Source organism: Sphaeramia orbicularis, chromosome 22 (assembly GCF_902148855.1).
Source record: "Sphaeramia orbicularis chromosome 22, fSphaOr1.1, whole genome shotgun sequence".
In the NCBI taxonomy this organism is placed as follows: domain Eukaryota; kingdom Metazoa; phylum Chordata; class Actinopteri; order Kurtiformes; family Apogonidae; genus Sphaeramia; species Sphaeramia orbicularis.
In genome coordinates this window covers 43,351,572-43,369,736 of record NC_043978.1, presented here as the reverse complement: position 1 = coordinate 43,369,736, position 18,165 = coordinate 43,351,572, and the positions used below count along the sequence as shown (strand labels likewise).

Here is an 18,165-nt window from a genome sequence, read left to right as displayed (position 1 = left end):
ATTTCAGGAATCCTTTTCCCTGCCTGTTACACAGACATTGTGATGCAACGAAGATGACGGATCACAGAACTACTACATCATGATCATGGCTAATTATTGTATTTTACAGTATTTTTTCCATTTTTATTTTAAAATAATGATTTATATTGAGTGTATTGTAATTATTTTACAACAGATGTGAAGTATTCCAGTTGGCTAACTAACTTTACAGCTTATTGTGTTTCTGTGGATTAATGATCACTCTCCCTTTAACGTTAAGCAACAAGTGGTGCCAGGCACAATAAACTCCGACCTTCACATGTATCGTAGCTTATTTTGGCATCGATCTAACTGATGTCATCATGTTTACGCATGTGGTGAAGTCAGCATATCAATTGCCTTTATATATGTGCCAAGTTTGAAATAAATTGAAACAAAATTGATGTTTTTATAGATATTTGAAATTTCACCCATTATAAGTAAATGGGAGAAAAAAAAAAGATATTGAAAATTCATGAAAAAATTTGAACTTTGACCTACTTTTCCCAAAATGTAACCACACCTATTCTGGGTCACTGGAAATCTATAAACTAAATTTGATATGAATTCAACCAATAGTTTTGCTGCTACAGACATTTGAAATTTTGCCCATTATAAGTAAATGAGGACAAAAAAGACTGTAAAAATTCATACAAAATTTGAACTTTGACCTACTGTTCCTATAATAATCCAATAATCCAATAATTTTGCTGCTATAGTGTTAATAAACAAACAAACAAACTGAACCAAAAACAATACCCCTTGCCTCCCCTTCGGGGTGGGGTGGGGTGGGTAAATTAAATGAAACTTATCATAATCACATTGCAGGTTAATCTGATTCAAACCCATAATGAGAATCATTTCCACTGTAGCTGCCTGTTCCCAGATCAGATCCACATTTCTTATCTGCTGGTTTGAGATCCAAAAGCAGGTTGTGCACATGTTCTGAATACGTCATGAAGTAACTTAGCAAGACTTTTTTATTTTTACAGACGTGCAGGCTGGTTGTTGATGAGGTGACGGGCTAAGTTCATGGCATGATGTAGCACAAATATGACTCCAGGTATGTTAAATAAGAACTTACAAATACTAACAGTAAAAAGGGAGGATGGGTGATATGTCAAAAGTGAAATTTAACTGAAGCAAAACAGTCTCCACAAATGCGTGTTAACTGAGAACAGTCAGTTTGGTAGGTTTTATTTATTTGGTATTCCAATGTTATTATTAATGTGATTATTATGTAACATGTTCAGCTTTTCTGTAGGCCTGATACTCCACTGATACTTTGTCCTTGAAGCTGGAGCTCTAAAAAAAAAAAAAAAAGAAGTGTAATGTGCCACGGTTATGGCAGCTGCTTTCGTTACTGCACTTCTCTGCTGCTTATGGTGAAATTTTCGTCCAATAAATGTCTTAGTGACTCGAAGAAGGTGTGTAAGAAAATATTGAAATATTGGTTTTGCACTTGAAAATCGCAATATATGACCTTGTTTACAGTATTGACGTATATTTAACTACATTGATATATTGACTCATTTCAAAAGCCAAGTAAATACCTTTCATTAATGGAAATATGTGTGCGACGTGTACATGCAGATACCTACTGAAAGGGTTTGAAGTGACCCCATGATAGAAGCAGACTTTGCTACCAATTGCAAAGCAGCATCACAAAGTCACATCACAGAGACTCGCTGTAAAACACATGATGCAGAAGTCTTCAAGGAGACAAGGAGGAGGAAGAAGTGGCAGAGTGTTTTGAGCTGCTGAGAATAAAAGTGTCTGCGCTGACATCTTAGACTGTTGAGAGGGTGAGCGGCGAATTTATTTTATCAGACTGACAATTTCTGACTGTGACAAGATGTTCACAAAACCTTGAAAAATATCTGATCGTAATGCAAAGATTTCAAAGCCTGTAAAACACCTCTACAGACCCCGGAGAAGGGACACACACAAACTGTACACCCACACAGGCACATGCACACACACATGGATGTACTCACACATCAGCAGGCAGGCGCGCACACACACACACACACACACACATACACACACACACACATACACATACATAGGCACCTACAGGCAAATGCAGATACACAAACATTAGTGCACTGCAGCCTAAAACTGTCTCTCTGTGTTGATTTTTCTGGGCTCCTAAATCTGGTTTGGGGGCAGAGACGGTGCCCACTCAATTCTTTTATGCAATGCAGCAGGTTTTCTGGGGGAAGGAGAGATGTATCCAACTCATCTCATGGGCACAGTACAATCAGGTAAACGAGAAGTAAAAGCAAAAATGAATAGAGCGACGAGTCTGCTTATAAAACAGTCGAAGACACACAAAGGCAATCACGTTAAAATAGAAGACTTCGCAGAGATGGAAATGACGGTTGAAAAATATTCACTGAAATACCACGGTTTCATTAAATAATCAAATCGTTTACTATTATAGACCTTTATTTTAATGGTTAAAACACGTAGAGCCAATAACTAGTGGAAATCCTTGAGCCTGTGCCAGGTGTTGGTGACATTCTTATTTTTCAAGTAAAAACACAAAGTAAGTCATAGCTCTACGTGTATTAAAATGATCAGTTTGCTGTTTAGGTGGTCAGTCTATTCATGCCATGTGAAGAACACTGCTTCCATGTACGGTTACAGAGCTCAGTGAAAATGTGATTAAAAACGCAGTAAGAACAGTGTTGCCTACAGCCAAAGAAACACACACCATGTATGTTAGTTCTGCTCTCAAATTGTCAGATGCAGTTTGTGAGCTGGATGGAAAAAGTTCAGCAGGGACAGGTACATTTTATGCCTTATCGTCTGGAAATTTAGGCCGAATCTAACACGCTGACACTCCCGGTCCGACTTGCACTTGTGGTCGCTGACTCTACTGGTGTTTTACCTGTAAATGACCCCGTTGCACTACGATACTAGACCCTAAACTAAGTCATTTTTGGAGGGGGGTCTGATCACACCATGACCTCCGCTGTAACACAAGCTGCCAAACAAATAAACTGGCTTGACAACAAATTCAGCTCTAACACGCCTCCAAAGCTGACATGATTCTTTAAAAAAAATTCCCCAAATGTCGGCACCTATTTTATACTTTACTTCTAGTTTAAATGAGTAAGGAGGAAAAATGCAAGGCTCTAACCAGCTTAACTCATTATGCTTTTCTCAACGCATTTTCTTCCAGGAGGCCCGTAAAATATTATATAACATATGAGCGCTGAATCTTAAGCAGGTAAATTTGTAAGCCTACAAAATCTCAGAGTTTTAACTTCCTATAATCAATAACTCCTACAAAAAAAAAAAAAAAAAAGCAGCAAATACGAGGCACAGTCCCATCAAAGATGCAACAGCAGTCAAGGCTGGACATTATTGGTAAAAATGTGGGTGTCTGTCAGGGTATTTTAACATTTTTTTCCCCTTTACTGCTCTGTAAAGCGAAAAACATTACAGCGATGGTGTGTTTGAAGACAGAGGAAGAAAAAGTAACAGAGAGAGCAAGAAAGAGAGAGGAAGAGGGAATAGAAATCGAGGTATAACACTGTAGCTCAGGGGGCTTACGAGTTTGCGTTCAGAGCTCTTAGATCCAAGCCCCTGCTGAAGGAGAGTAAAAATGAGATATCAAACAACTCAGGAGTGATGGGAGAGAAGAGTAGAGAGGTGGAGGAAAGAGGAAAGGAGAGAGGGAAAAACTATCCTCTACCATGTTTTGTGTGTATGCGTGTTTTTTTTTTTTCTCTTCCCTTCCTCGCTGCATTTCAGTCGAGCAAGGGACGACCTTGCTGGGTAGAGCACAGCGCTTCTCTCTCTTTTAAGTCCCACTCACTCTCTCAGTTCCCTTTGAGGATCAGCCAGAGGGATCAGCAGAGGAGAGAGAGAGATAGAAAAAGGAGAAAGATGGAGAGAAAAGAGACAGGCGGCAGACGTGGAAAAACAGGAGGGAGAGGACATGGCGGGGAGGGGAGGGGAGGGGGGGATGTAGTACAGAGAGATACGACCGAAGAGACAAGAGTTAAAAACTGGAAAAAGTGAATTAAAAACTGTGAGATCGAAGGGCAGCGGTGAAAGGGAGTGATGGTCGGTAGGATAGACTTGTCTACAGATGGCAGATGAACCGTGGACAAAATTATAGGATGGCTGATCAAAGCAAAAAAGATAAAAGACCCAGTACACAGAGATAGAAATTGCTGGCTAAAAGAAACCAAGAACATTTTGACTCAAAAAAAAAAAAAAAAAAAAAAAAATCGCTGATATGAAGGACTGTTTCGATCCAAAGCTGAGATGGTGTCTGTCCACAGCTGTTACAGTCCATGACTTGAACAAGAAGCCAATTTCATTCCTTTCCGTTATATGATGCTACACGTGTGCAGCAACTTGGATTAATTCTAAACCTCCTGAATGCCAGTGTCTGTCAATTACTGGCGGACAAAATAGAAGAAATGTGCCGACGCATTGAAATAAACAAGCTTTCCTCTTCACTGGGGCCGATGTGAAAATAATGGGCAGCTCCACCAAAGACCAAAGACTAACAAGGGTCAGTAAGGACAGGGAGAGGAAAAACTAACACATCTGCATAAACGCGCGTACATAGCAAAAGGCTGGATAACACATATTTGTATGCTAAATTAAGTAGCATCCACAGTGGATAGAAGGAAACACAAATGCGCTCATGCATGAACACACACACACATGCAATCGTTTGTCTTCAAACAATTGTGAAGACATACATTTTTTTGCCCTGGGTCATGAATTAACACACTCCCACACAGCTGACAAAAAGGTGAACAAAAGGATGTAGTGAGGCATATTCATACATGGCCTTGATCTGCATATGTGCAAATATCATTAAGACGCAGAGCAAAATGAGGAGAACGGTGGTAAATGAGAGCCGCATTTGAGATTTTTGCATTTTGAGAGTGTTTACTGCTTCATAGCCTCTCCTCGTTCATCCGGCCCCCCGTCGTTCTGCCGGCAGTCGCCCCTATCCAACCCCAGCACCATAGCTCGCCACTTCCTGCTCTCCACTCCACTGCCTTTAGCCTCCTTCTGTCTGTTCTCCTCACACGACTGGCAGAGGAGGGGAGCCTCTAAGAACACTGCAGCAGATTCAGTCTGGTCTGAAGCTCTACTGAGGTCAGTGTCTCTGATGCACATAAACAAACACACACGTCCTCCAATACACTTCACCCTGAACTACATGACAATCCCAATATCATAACACTGCTGTTGATAAAAGCCTCTTAAAGCAATAGGATTATCTGTGCATAAAGGTGTCCATCAAAACACAGATGGTTGACATGTGGTCAGTGAAAATTATTGCACTGAACACATGTTTAATGCATACAGAGAAAATTTAACTGCAAAAGAGCTAAATAATACAATTTAGGTTTTCTTTTACTTAATGAAGATAGTGTCTTTGCATGCAGGTGATACACCCTCACATTACTGTTCACACACACTCTTAACATGAACAGCATGGAAAAGGCAAGAGGATTACGTGAGAACCAGTAGGTGGGTGACCTTTGTTTTGCACTGTGTAATTAGAGTATTTTGTTGTAGCTGCAGCACGAGGATAATGTTCTGTCATAGTTCATCTCAACATATTGGAGAGGAGGAGCGTCTGTGCATGTGTGTGAGCTGGAAGTGAGAGATAAATGCACTGTAAGGATGGAAGGAAAATGGCAGGAGACAGAAAAGGGACGGAAGGATTTGATTATTGTAAAACTCAAAACAAGAGCAGGACAAAACAGAGGAGCCACAGAGGAGCGAGCGGCATGAGGATGAGAAAAGAAACATGGCGAGACAGGAGGATGAAAGAGAGAGAGGCAGAGAGAGGTGGTGGTGGTGGTGGAGTGGGGAGGGGGTGCAGAGGTCTCTTAACCTGGTGCGACGGGGCGTGTGCTTGTAAATAAACATCAGCCTAAGATTATTCCAAGCACGAAAGCCCAGACCGCGGGGCCCTGGGGTCAGAGTGGGCCCATACCTGGCGCACAAACACACACACATACACAAATCTGCATCCACACCTACAAAGACACAGTTTCTGCTGAGAGCAAATCCTATTCAAATACTGGTGCATGCACACAAACGCATGAAAGCAGACACATACATTTGGGATATAAAAACCTACAAGCATGCATCCGAACACACACAGACACACACCTCCAAATGTAAACTGACAAATGCACACAACATATATTCACACACACACATCAAACCTATCCAGACAAAAAAATAAAGATGAACAAAGAGAATATATACACACTATCATAATGCCCACAGACTCACAGAAAACATTCCACACGAGCCTGCACACACAAACACCGTCTCTGTACTGTTAACACCCCAGATGTCTGCAGACATCCACTCATCTCTGGCTCAGACACTGTGTGTCATCCATCTCATTTTTTTTTTTGTTCTTCCCTTATTGTTTTTGAGGAACCGACTGATGAATCCAGACACTGCGATGTGGGATTATTCACAGTGACATCACAACTCGCCACAACTGCAGCATGCTCATGCTAATCCAGCAGCTACAGCTTGCATCGTTGAAGTCAGAAGCAGTCAGTTTAAGGCCTACATCAACACCTCACCTGTGATTCTCAAAGTAGTTTTATTTATTGAAGTCATTATTAGGACTGGGTGTTACATAAGTTTTTTTTCAGTGTATCTTAATATATTTTAGACCAGTGATTCTAAACTGGCCTTTGTCTGGGCAAAAAGAAATGTTAAAGGAGTACTATTTTGCTTTTTTAAATGGAATTATGCATTTTAAAACATTTCCCTGTGGTCTACATAAACTGTAAACGCTATGCTTGGGTCTGAATTCTTCATTAATTTAACTCCACAGGTCCATCTTCAACCCTATTTCTGAGAAATGACACCAGAAAGGTCGTTTTGTGCGCTGGCCCTTTAAATGCACATGACCCCACCCCCTCCAGGTTGCTGACTGTGCTGCACTGTCCTGTTCAACCAACAACTGAACTTTTTAGGTAATCGGCTTGAAGTTTGGACATATTTTCAATATGGATTACAACCGCTGTTGCTGACAATTACGGCGTACTCGGAGAAATGTTTGTTGGACGTCTTGACCTTATATGTGCAAATGTCATGACGTAACTAGTTATAGACATAACAGATTAAGCAGGAATTAAAACAGGTTGTAAAAATGCACTCTATTTTTGCTAAATATGAATATAAAGATTGTTTTGCAGCCCCTGGAGGGTTCAAATTCAAACCTTATGAACTATTAGGGTCGAAATACAAAAATAAATGTACCATAAACTAATAAAAGTGGGTTTAGCAAAATATGACCCCTTTAAGAAACAATAGTTGCAGTTTATCAATTGAATTCATTTTGTATGAAAACACAGAGTGTGTTAAAATGGCTGTTATTGAAATGTTCTGATTGTTATGTCAGCTTTATGATTAATGCTTGAATAAGTGACTGAATGCACTTTTAATTTTTAACTAAGTACACTTTTTGGTTTTGGTTAAAATGTACCTAATTTAGCATGAAAGAAAATATTTCCTTCTTTAGCGTCACCATCTGATGGCTATTTTAGTTTAACATTAAACTTGTCTTTTGTGCTGGCATACTGTGATATTCTGTGTTATCTCAGGTTCAAAACACACCATATTTTTATTAAATAAATTTGAGAAGTTGAACTTTTATCAGTTTGGGTCAAGGTTTGTCATTAAGTGATGATAGTGGGTCCTGAAGCCAGACCAGTTGAGAACCACTGTTTTCGACTGCCATCATGTGTATGTTACTATAGTTTGATGTTATATTGTCACATTTGTTCTCTTAAATGCATGCCAGCGTTTTCATCTGTCCCCTCTCAACACAGGCCACTACGGTTTCATAATGAACCGCAAATATTTTTACGCTTCTCATAATAACATAACAGATCTCCAACATGATGCAGTTGCTTCACAAAAATATCTGTGTAACACCAGGACATCTGCATGGTCTGACGTCTGCAGCAACTAGCAGCTAAGATACTGTAGATGACATGAACATCTAACTTTATTCCCTTAGCAGAATAAAAATCATGTTGCATGAATCTCTGAAATGTTTCAATATACTGACAGTCTAAAATAAATCACTAAAGATACATTACATTTTCCTAAAAATCTCACATGATGCAACAGTCTTTGTAAAATATAGCATTATAGTGGTATCCATAATAATATAATCAGTATCAATTAAATACCACTCTATTCACAATTCACTACATGATATCAACATGCATTTGTTTTACTTGAATAAGGACCAATAAGTGAGTGACTGATGCACTTACTGCTCAATGCTGGGTGAGAGGTAGAGTTTTGGGAAGACCTGAGTGGCTTCAGCATCCTCAAAGCTCACTGACAGAAGGGCCACATCCTCCCCAGGGTCCAGAGTCGTGTCCTGGGGAAGTCAAAAACACATTAACAATATCATTTAGCGAGAAAGAAAAAATGAAATTGTACTGGTGCTTGACCCTAGGGAGTTCTATTTGTGCACAACAAGTGTGCAAATCCTCAAAATATTGAAGGGGGGTGGGAAAAAGAGGAGGAATGACACCAGAAGAAACATCTGTTTTGTTTCATGCCACATTAGCTTCAACAGCTGCAACACGAGTCTGAGCTGATGACTGGAAGCACCAATCAAATCATGTGTGAGATGGATGCAGAGGCCACCCGGAGCTGCTCGCTACAAACTTGGGCTGTCTCTCCAAGGTTCTAATTTCTCATTCTGTGATGTTTTTCCTAGAGCATGGCTACTTCTGAGACACTGTCATTAGTGCACTTCCACATCAAGTACCATTCTGGGCTCGCTCCCCCGACGGAGCCTCGGCAGCGTTAATCAAATGTCTTACAGATGGTTTGAACTCACCCGATTGTTATAATCGCTGCCCGTCGTGGTGAGAGGAAATCTAACCACCATACATGATGGACAGAGGCAAAGAGCAACCAGTCTGCAGCAACGCAGCCTCCCACGTGATCGAGCCTATTAACTAATTACACACGCTTTGGTCTGCTGATCACAAAATCAAACTGACCATTGGAGAAAAATATGGCTGTGTGGGTGGACAACAAATTCCTTCACTGAGCATATTCTCTCCAAATCAAGTGGAATAATATCATTTGCATGCAATCTAATGATTATATCTGGTTTAATTAAACACTTACAGTTGAACTGAAATCAATGAATCAATGGAAAGTTAGTAGACGTCCCTGATGTATATTGTCAAATACTGTGAGCTCAAGAAGCAGCTCCTAAGGGCTCAATAATATGGAAAATTAATATTTGAGAGGCCTTATTACACAGTTCATGAATCTACATTCTGTTTTTATAGCACATACAGATGCAAGAGTCACAACAATGGTTGCAGCTCTGTTGCCCGTTACCCAGTGTCTTGTCTCAGTGGATGCATTAGAGGGTAAACGTATAAGAAGCAGAAGGGAGGCAGTGAAAGACGGCAGGGTGTGTGGCATCCAAAAGTGTTGCCTGATGGAATCAGCTCACATCAATATAGTCTGCATCAGTAAACAAGCCGCTCTCTGCTCTCTGTCTCACAGCAGCGCTCACGGCATCTGCCGCTGACGATATGGGACAGATAGGAACGGGCGTGGAGATGTGGGGCTGGGGTGGACGTGGGGGTTTGGGAAAAGATTGTTTTGCTCCAGTTTGTAGCTGTCAAGTCCCGTTCTCATCTTTAAAGGTGATTTAATGGATGCTTCTTTTGGACTGGGACAGAGTAAACAGACGGATAAGAACCAACAGGAAGGTGAGAGGGCCAGAAGAGGAACATGGGGGCTGCTGTAGACCATCTCATGATTCGGTCAGACCAAGGGCGCTGTGGAAGGGAGAGCCTTATTGTGGAATGATTCAGACTCATCTCGTCCCAGCAGACAGCGAGGAGCTGTCACAAGTCATAGTGCATCAGTGAGACAAACGAACGAAAACTAAAGGCAGACCCTTTAACTTTTAGCTATTGCCATTCTAAATTAATGTGCTATGGAAGAAAGCTGGGCTGCACAGACCAAAATAGTTTTTTGTCTTGTTAAGTATAACTATATATATCAACTTTCCTGAATTCTTTGACAACCACACATCTGTGTCAGAAGTGGCACACATAATATACAAAAATACACATTTATACCTATAACAATGAAAAGCAACTCAGTGGCTAATTTGACAGAGAGAAAACTACATTATTACAGCAGTGACACTTGTTACACAGCACAGAGAGTGGAAAAGAAGAGACTCTACACTACTGTAAGGAATCAGTTTAAGAAACAAGTATTGACTGCAGCTTAATATCTAACAAAGACCTAAAAAACATGTAGCTTTATGACCACAGACCTGCCGACCTTTAAGTATTCATTAAAAGAACATCCTACAATATTACAGTGATTTTATGACTTTTAGAAATCTGTTACCATGTTCAAATTAAATGGTGTTGTTTTATGGAGAAAGGGCATTTTTCCTACTTTTAATTTGGATCTTTAAAGTAAATTAAAGCATATTTTTATATTGCTATTGAACTTTTCCAGCCCATGTATTTACTCATTACAACACAACACAAACCAACATCACAGCTCAACAAAATGCACTAAACACAATGTGTGGTAGATGTTCACACAAAAGAAAAAAAGAGTATATAAAAAATAAATGCAAAACATTTTTAAAAAGCCGAATACACTGAGGGTGATGATGAAGGTTCAGAGATCCTGTACTTAATGTTTGGATGCACCGTTTTCTTCAAAGCAGAAGAGGAAGGGCTTCTGCACTTTCTGTACTAAACCCCTTGTGGAGTATTTAGGTTTTTCAAGCTTGAGATGTGCCATAACACTTTCCACCCACTTACAGCGTAATGGTGGTTTGGCAGTTTTCCAGTGAATCAACAATAAGTGTCATGTCAATAATGATAGAAAGGCTAAGGCATCACGTTGTGTACCTGTAAGTACAAGAACAGGAGCTACTCCAAATAATACGAATCCTGGATCTGGTTGCGTTTCCTTTCTACAGATACATATTAGACTTTCAAAGATGTGAAATACTAAATTATAGAATGGCAATAAACATGATTTATCTGACAGCTGGATTTGTGAACGGTAAATAAAATATGCTCTAGGAGTGTCCTTGCAATGTGGTAGGAATAAAAGAGGAATTTAAGAACACTTTCTCGTTATTTTGCTGTCCCAAAATGTTCCAATTCTCTTCAGGAAGCTTGTAAGCACGCATCCTTATGGGAACAAAAGTTGACCTTTTAACCTGTTTGCCTTGAAACCATTACTTAAATTAAAACAGAAGATCTTTTCCCTCTCTAAAGAAATAAAAGCCCCAAAATGGCCATTAAGGTTTTGGTACGCACATACACACATCTTAAGCCTTTTTTAACCAAATACACTTGAGGGCAAGTGCTGCTTACTTATGTAAAGAGTTAGTGGAGAACTCGCATTATAAAAAGCCTTTGCTCCACAGGCTACAGGCACAATCTTAATGAAGAGACTTTTTCATTGGGGAGTAATGAGCACTGAAATGGCCTCGGTTAGAGGACTGCAAGACAAGATGGGTGTCCTGCAGGGGTGGTGGTTGGATGTTAAGGCAGTATTTACTACATGTCTCCAGGGAATGTGACTCAGCTGCTCAAGGACTGGATTTAAGTAAGTGGGTGAGGAGTGTGCACGCGAGTGTGTGTGGACAGCAAGGTTAGAGGGTGCCTCCGAGTCAAACCCTTTCACGTGGCCACCACCCCACGTCTTTCATTCTCCTTACTCTTTGAGACACATGGGTGCATGGACGCCCATCCACACAGAAAAAGACACACACACACTTTCCCTTATGTCCGTCCTTGTGTCTCCTGATGCCCCGGCCTCTGGCATCTCCTCTGTGTTGCATGTGACAGGTTGGAGATGTGACAGCTGTCCTTATGCCAGACCAAGTCTGGCCAAAGTCACAACACACACAAACACACTCATCCGCAAATGCGACACAGGGGCTCTACTGCAGGGCTAGTACGGAGGAGGTAAGGGCACTCTGTCCGCCTTCTTCACCCAACTTTAAATGTCATGCCCAGCGTAATGGGGCGACTTGACTGACAGCAGGATTGTTGTGCAAGGACATGTCCAGCTTCTAGGCGAGTTTTGAGTGGCCCTGTACATATGCCGGACACACAGGCGCATGCATGTTCCCACTCTGTACAAACAGTAGAGGACAAGTTTCTCAAAATGAGGCATTCGACTCTGTAGACCACTTCATATTATTGGAGAGGCTAAGAAGTATTGGTCTTTCTGAGAAATGTGTAAGCTGGTTCAAAAATTATTGTTCTGAACGCATGCAGTCAATGAGGGCGGAGGGTCCTCTTTCAGACCAATTACGAATTCAAAGGTGTCCTGCAGGGTTCGACACTTAGTCCAACACACTTTAAAATCTACATCAACAATATGACCCATGCTATAAAAAACTCGCATATCCATCAGTACACCAATGACACCATTGTCTATACATCCAGCTCCTCCCTCCACACTGCCCTCTCTATGCTGCAGATTAACTTCAATAACATTCAACATGCTTTCTCTGATCTACATTTATCATTAAACATAAGTAAAACTAAATGTATGATCTTCAACAGAAACCTCCCACAAACAGAACAATCTAAGTTCTCTCACTGAACGGCTCTGAAATTCCATTTGTGTCCTGCTACAAAGATCTGGGAATATGGCTTGACTGTTCACTCTCAAACACACATCAGTACTCTCCTCTCCAAAGTTAAATCTAGAATCAGCTTTCTCTATCGCAATAAATCTTCATTTGTACACTATGCCAAATTCCTTCTCGTTAAAATGACTGTCCTTCCACTATTTGACTATGGTAATTTGATACACAGAGCCGCCTCAAAAACCCTCCAACATAAATTAGGCACCATCGACCATGCTACCATCCTCTTTACTACCGGAGCTCCCTATAACACTCACCATTGCACTCTGTGCTCATTGGTCAACTAGCCCTCCCTTCACTCCCGTAGACAATTACACTGGTTACTATACATCTACAAAACCCTCATTGCTAAAACATCACCTCATCTGCGCTCACTACTCACCATTTAAAACTCCACCTGTACTCTTTTTTCCAGCAGTTTCATTAACCTCATCATTCCCAAAGCCCATACCACTCTCGGTCAATCATCCTTATAACTGGAATTTTTTGCAACAATCCTTAAAACTCACTTCATTCATACCACTCTTGTCCTTTAAAAGATCAGTGAGAGATTCACTTCTGGACCACTGCACCTGTTTTTAGCTTTTCTATTTGTTATATGTCACTGTGATCGGTTCTGCAGTCCATCCTGTTTGTTTGTTTGTTTGTTGTATATTTCATCTGTTCTGTTGTTTGCTGTACATGGCAACCTGTGCAGCTATTTATTCTGTTTGTATGTTGCCTCTTGGCCAGGTCATTATTGTAAATGAGAATCAGTTCTCAACTAACTCACCTGGTTAAATAAAGGTTAAATAGAAACTAGAAGCACTCGGAGAGCACAGACCTCCGCCAAGGCTGATCAGTGGCCCCCCCCGTGGGCCCCCCCACCCCCGATCACCACCAAAATTTAATCATTTCTTCCTTATCCCATTTCCAACAAACCCTGAAAATTTCATCCAAATCTGTCCATAACTTTTTGAGTTATGTTGCACACTAACGGACAGACCAACAAACAAACAAACAGACAAACAAACCCTGGCAAAAACATAACCTCCTTGGCGGAGGTAAAAATAAATAAAATGAACAAAATTAACTGGTTCATGTTGGTACACTTAAATCCATGCTTAACACCACCTACTTACTGTCTGCGCCTATATTAACTGAACTTAAAACTTTGTAATGTACTGTGCAAAAGTCTTACTTTTATCATTTTGCAAGGCAGTAATGAGCATTAGGGAGTACAGTACAAAACTAGAAGCACTCGGAGAGCGCAGGCCTCCGCCAAGGCTGATCAGTGGGCCCCCCCGTGGGCCCCCCCACCCCCGATCACCACCAAAATTTAATCATTTCTTCCTTATCCCATTTCCAACAAACCCTGAAAATTTCATCCAAATCTGTCCATAACTTTTTGAGTTATGTTGCACACTAACTATCAGTGGCCCCCCCTGTGGGCCCCCCCACCCCTGATCACCACCAAAATTTAATCATTTCTTTCTTATCCCATTTCCAACAAACCCTGAAAATTTCATCCAAATCTGTCCATAACTTTTTGAGTTATGTTGCACACTAACGATCAGTGGCCCCCCCCGTGATCCCCCCCCACCCCCGATCACCACCAAAATTTAATCATTTCTTCCTTATCCCATTTCCAACAAACCCTGAAAATTTCATCCAAATCTGTCCATAACTTTTTGAGTTATGTTGCACACTATTGGACAGACAAACAAACAAACAGACAAACAAACAAACAAACAAACAAACAAACAAACCCTGGCAAAAACATAACCTCCTTGGCGGAGGTAATAATATGGCAATATGTACTCAGTATTAAAACACACATGCAAAAACAGAAGAACTATAAGGCTTCTACAGGCAAGAGTCAGTATTTAGTTTGAGCTCTGTTCCCATGACAAATATAACCTAAACAGTAAGATATATGTGACACCCTGGTGTAAAACACTAGAAAATGAGTGCAGCAGATCCTAATGTCTGCATGAAATAGTGCATGACATGTTAAACATAAAGGGTGGTCATATGCCACTTTGCTCTATAGAAATAGTGTTGTATCTTGTTGTATCTTTACACACAGACTAAGAAATGCACAGGTAAAATCAGCATAACCTGCTAAAACAACAAACCTAATAATGGCCTAAGACTTTTGCACCATGTTGCAGCTCACAGTTTAATTGTCTTTTTATGCATGTTTTAATTCTTTTTTCTTGTATCTTTTCTATTTTGTGTGTTGTGTTGATGTTTTTGTGATGACGATCAGTGATTTTCCAGTTTAAATGGTAAATGGTTGGTATTTATATAGCGCTTTTCCACACTTTTATGGTGCCCAAAGCGCTTTACAAAGCCTCACATTCACCCATTCACGCACACACTCATGCACCAGTAGGCAAGGCACTGCCAGGCCCTACTGGGAGCAATTTAGGGTTCAGTATCTTGGACACTTCGACATGTGGACAGTCGGAGGTAGGATTCGAACCGCCGACTCTTCAGTCAGCTCTATCAACTGAGCCACAGCCGCCCAGTTTAAATGAAGGTAAATTAAAATCAAATGCAAAGTTAGGGAAGAAAAAACTTCATTTATTTTCAGTGTCCCTACAAGTAAAGGCATCTGATAATGAACAAGAAGATAATTTGCTGACTCTAATTAAAATGGGTGGTGCAGTGTTTAACACTTCAGGTTCAATGCTCCAGGTTTGAGTCTTTGTGTGTTGAGTTTGCCTATTCTCTCAGAGAGTTGTCCCCTCACCATTAAATACTGGCATGCATAAATTAATTCTCTTGTCAGCGCCTGCGACCACGGTACTGAGAAAGATCTGGAGTTGGCCCCTGAGTGCCTGTGCCATGTGCTAATGATAATTGTTAATTATTAATGCTAATACTAGGCACTGAGTTGGTATCAGAATGGGAAAATGCAGAGACTGAAATTCCCTACAAGGATAATAAAGTGAGTTAAAATTAAATCCATTTCACTTTCTGTTACACCAACAATGCAGGAGAAGATTTAATTGGTAGGGGCAGCGTGCAACAATTTAACAACTAGGAAAAAAAGACGACATCAGCAACTTCATAAGGGCACCAGTCATCCACAGCCATCTTATACTGGAACATGCTGGTTGTTTCTAGTGAGTGTGAATCTCAAGTTTATATTTTGTAAATGAAACACAATAGTTTTGGGGATTAAAAGAATTGCAGAAATTGTAATAATAAGAATGCACATGCAAACTGTTTATGTTAGAGTGGTCCTGTTGTTACTAGCTGTGGGGGATAACTACATTTAGTCTATGATGGTCGACTATATATAGAGCTTCAGTTTTGACTCATTATTTTTTTTACTTACAAAATAAATTCTCACCTCTCTGATTATCAAGTTCCTGAAAAATCATTGCATTATGACAGATTTATGCTTAATTAGTTGATCATGTACATATATATATTTATATATATATAGCCTATGTACGTATGTTACTGTCAGAAGACTCCAATTCTGCAAAAGTACAGGTACAGTCGAAAAAAAAAAACAGATTTTTACCTCCGCCAAGGAGGTTATGTTTTTGCCAGGGTTTGTTTGTCTGTCTGTCTGTTTGTCTGTCCGTTAGTGTGCAACATAACTCAAAAAGTTATGGACAGATTTTGATGAAATTTTCAGGGTTTGTTGGAAATGGGATAAGGAAGAAATTATTAAATTTTGGTGGTGATCGGGGGTTGGGGGGCCCACGGGGGGGGGGGGGGGGGCGCAGACCTCCGCCAAGGCTGATCAGTGCCCCCCCCCCCCCCCCGTGGGCCCGATCACCACCAAAATTTAATCATTTCTTCCTTATCCCATTTCCAACAAACCCTGAAAATTTCATCAAAATCTGTCCATAACTTTTTGAGTTATGTTGCACACTAACGGACAGACAAACAGACAGACAGCCAAACAAACTCTGGCAAAAACATAACCTCCTTGGCGTGGGGGGGCCCACGGGGGGGGCCACTGATCAGCCTTGGCGGAGGTCTGCGCTCTCCGAGTGCTTCTAGTTCAAAATAATTTTCACACATACCTCCACATAAACAGAATACCATACATTGGGCTATGCTAACAAATACACTTTAAACTAATTCCCCCAGCATAAGAATGTAATTTCTATGTTGAGTCTAATAAACGTCCAATAACTACTCTTATTACTGTGCATTTCTTTATGTAGTCCCTGCATGCTTGTCTTGTCTGCTCTTATGTGTTTTCTGTCACTGTCAGAGTTATGTCCTCCTCCCTATGTCATTTTTGTCATGAAATTATTATTTACTTGACTATGCATTAATTGCCTGTGTCAACACTTATTTTTATCAAGCATTTGTGTTGTCTCTGCCTGGTGTTTTCCTGATTCCTTTAAAAAAATTTAACACTTTTATATTAATTGTGTTTCATGCTGCCTGTTTCATTCCACTATGATAATAATATGTTCTGTCTGCTTTCTCTGTGCTGATGTTAAATATTGATTTATTGCTTCATTAGCCAATTAACATCTGGCCAAGGGACAAAAGTTGAAAATGAGCCATTTGGCAAACACTGGCACATTTACAGAACTGTCGATGTCCACTGTCCTTGAATAAATAAACAAATCAATATGAAATTGAAAATATTAGTATAACTGTAAAACTCGACTTTGAGGATTTCAACAGAATATATTGAATGAATGTGTGACGGACCGAGTTTTGTGTTTGTGTCAGCCTTTTCGTTTTTGTTTGATGGAGACTTACGCCATCACACCCTAAGGGTGAGAAGCACAGGGTCAAGGTGGCAGCTGCCAGAATGTCTCATTCAATGACATGAAATGTTCTGATTGAGAAAGAGAGTTGAGGATATTGTTCCTAATGATGTGGCACTGCTGCTCATGGCGAAGGAGATGAGAATAGTCGTGGTACACTGCAGGGGCCGTGATGATCCTGCTCTATCCACCTCAAAATACTGAACATGCAAGCTCAGGCAAAAAGTCATTACATGGCATGCATGTCTATAAGGGCTTCATGTCCTCCCTTCTAAATATCTGTCTGATCCTGAGTGTGTCATCATCTTTCTCAAACCCTCATTTCCTCTGATGCCCAAACTAACTTTGTTTAGGTTTTGACTTCATGCTTTAGTGAGGACAAGTAGATGATTAACCAGGTGACTTTACGTAGCCAGCTGTATCTGGTGCCAGGACTTAATTTCATTATGAGGGCAACAGTCAGGAGACCCAAACACACCTAAACACTGCCCTGCTTCTACAGTCACAGCGGCTTTATGCATAGGGTGTGTTGGCAAACTACAGAAAAATAATGATATTGTGACTCTCTCTGCTGAGCAAACAAGTATGTTAGCATGATGGGTGTGGAAACAAACGGTTAGTTAATCAGTTAATTATGAGAGCGAGGAGGTCACAGAGGCCTCTATCTAAAGCAAGGAGCAAAACACATAATAAACA

General features: G+C 40.5%; 1 protein-coding gene across 2 annotated transcripts in view; it reads right to left on the bottom strand.

The window, feature by feature from the left end:
• The window catches only part of babam2 (BRISC and BRCA1 A complex member 2), a 92,353-nt gene that overhangs the window by 24,462 nt on the left and 49,726 nt on the right, over positions 1–18,165 (bottom strand). For both annotated transcript variants that reach the window (XM_030126661.1, XM_030126660.1), the window contains exon 7: positions 8,325–8,434. In XM_030126661.1, the coding sequence (XP_029982521.1) occupies positions 8,325–8,434 (110 nt within the window). The remainder of the gene's footprint in view (positions 1–8,324; positions 8,435–18,165) is intronic.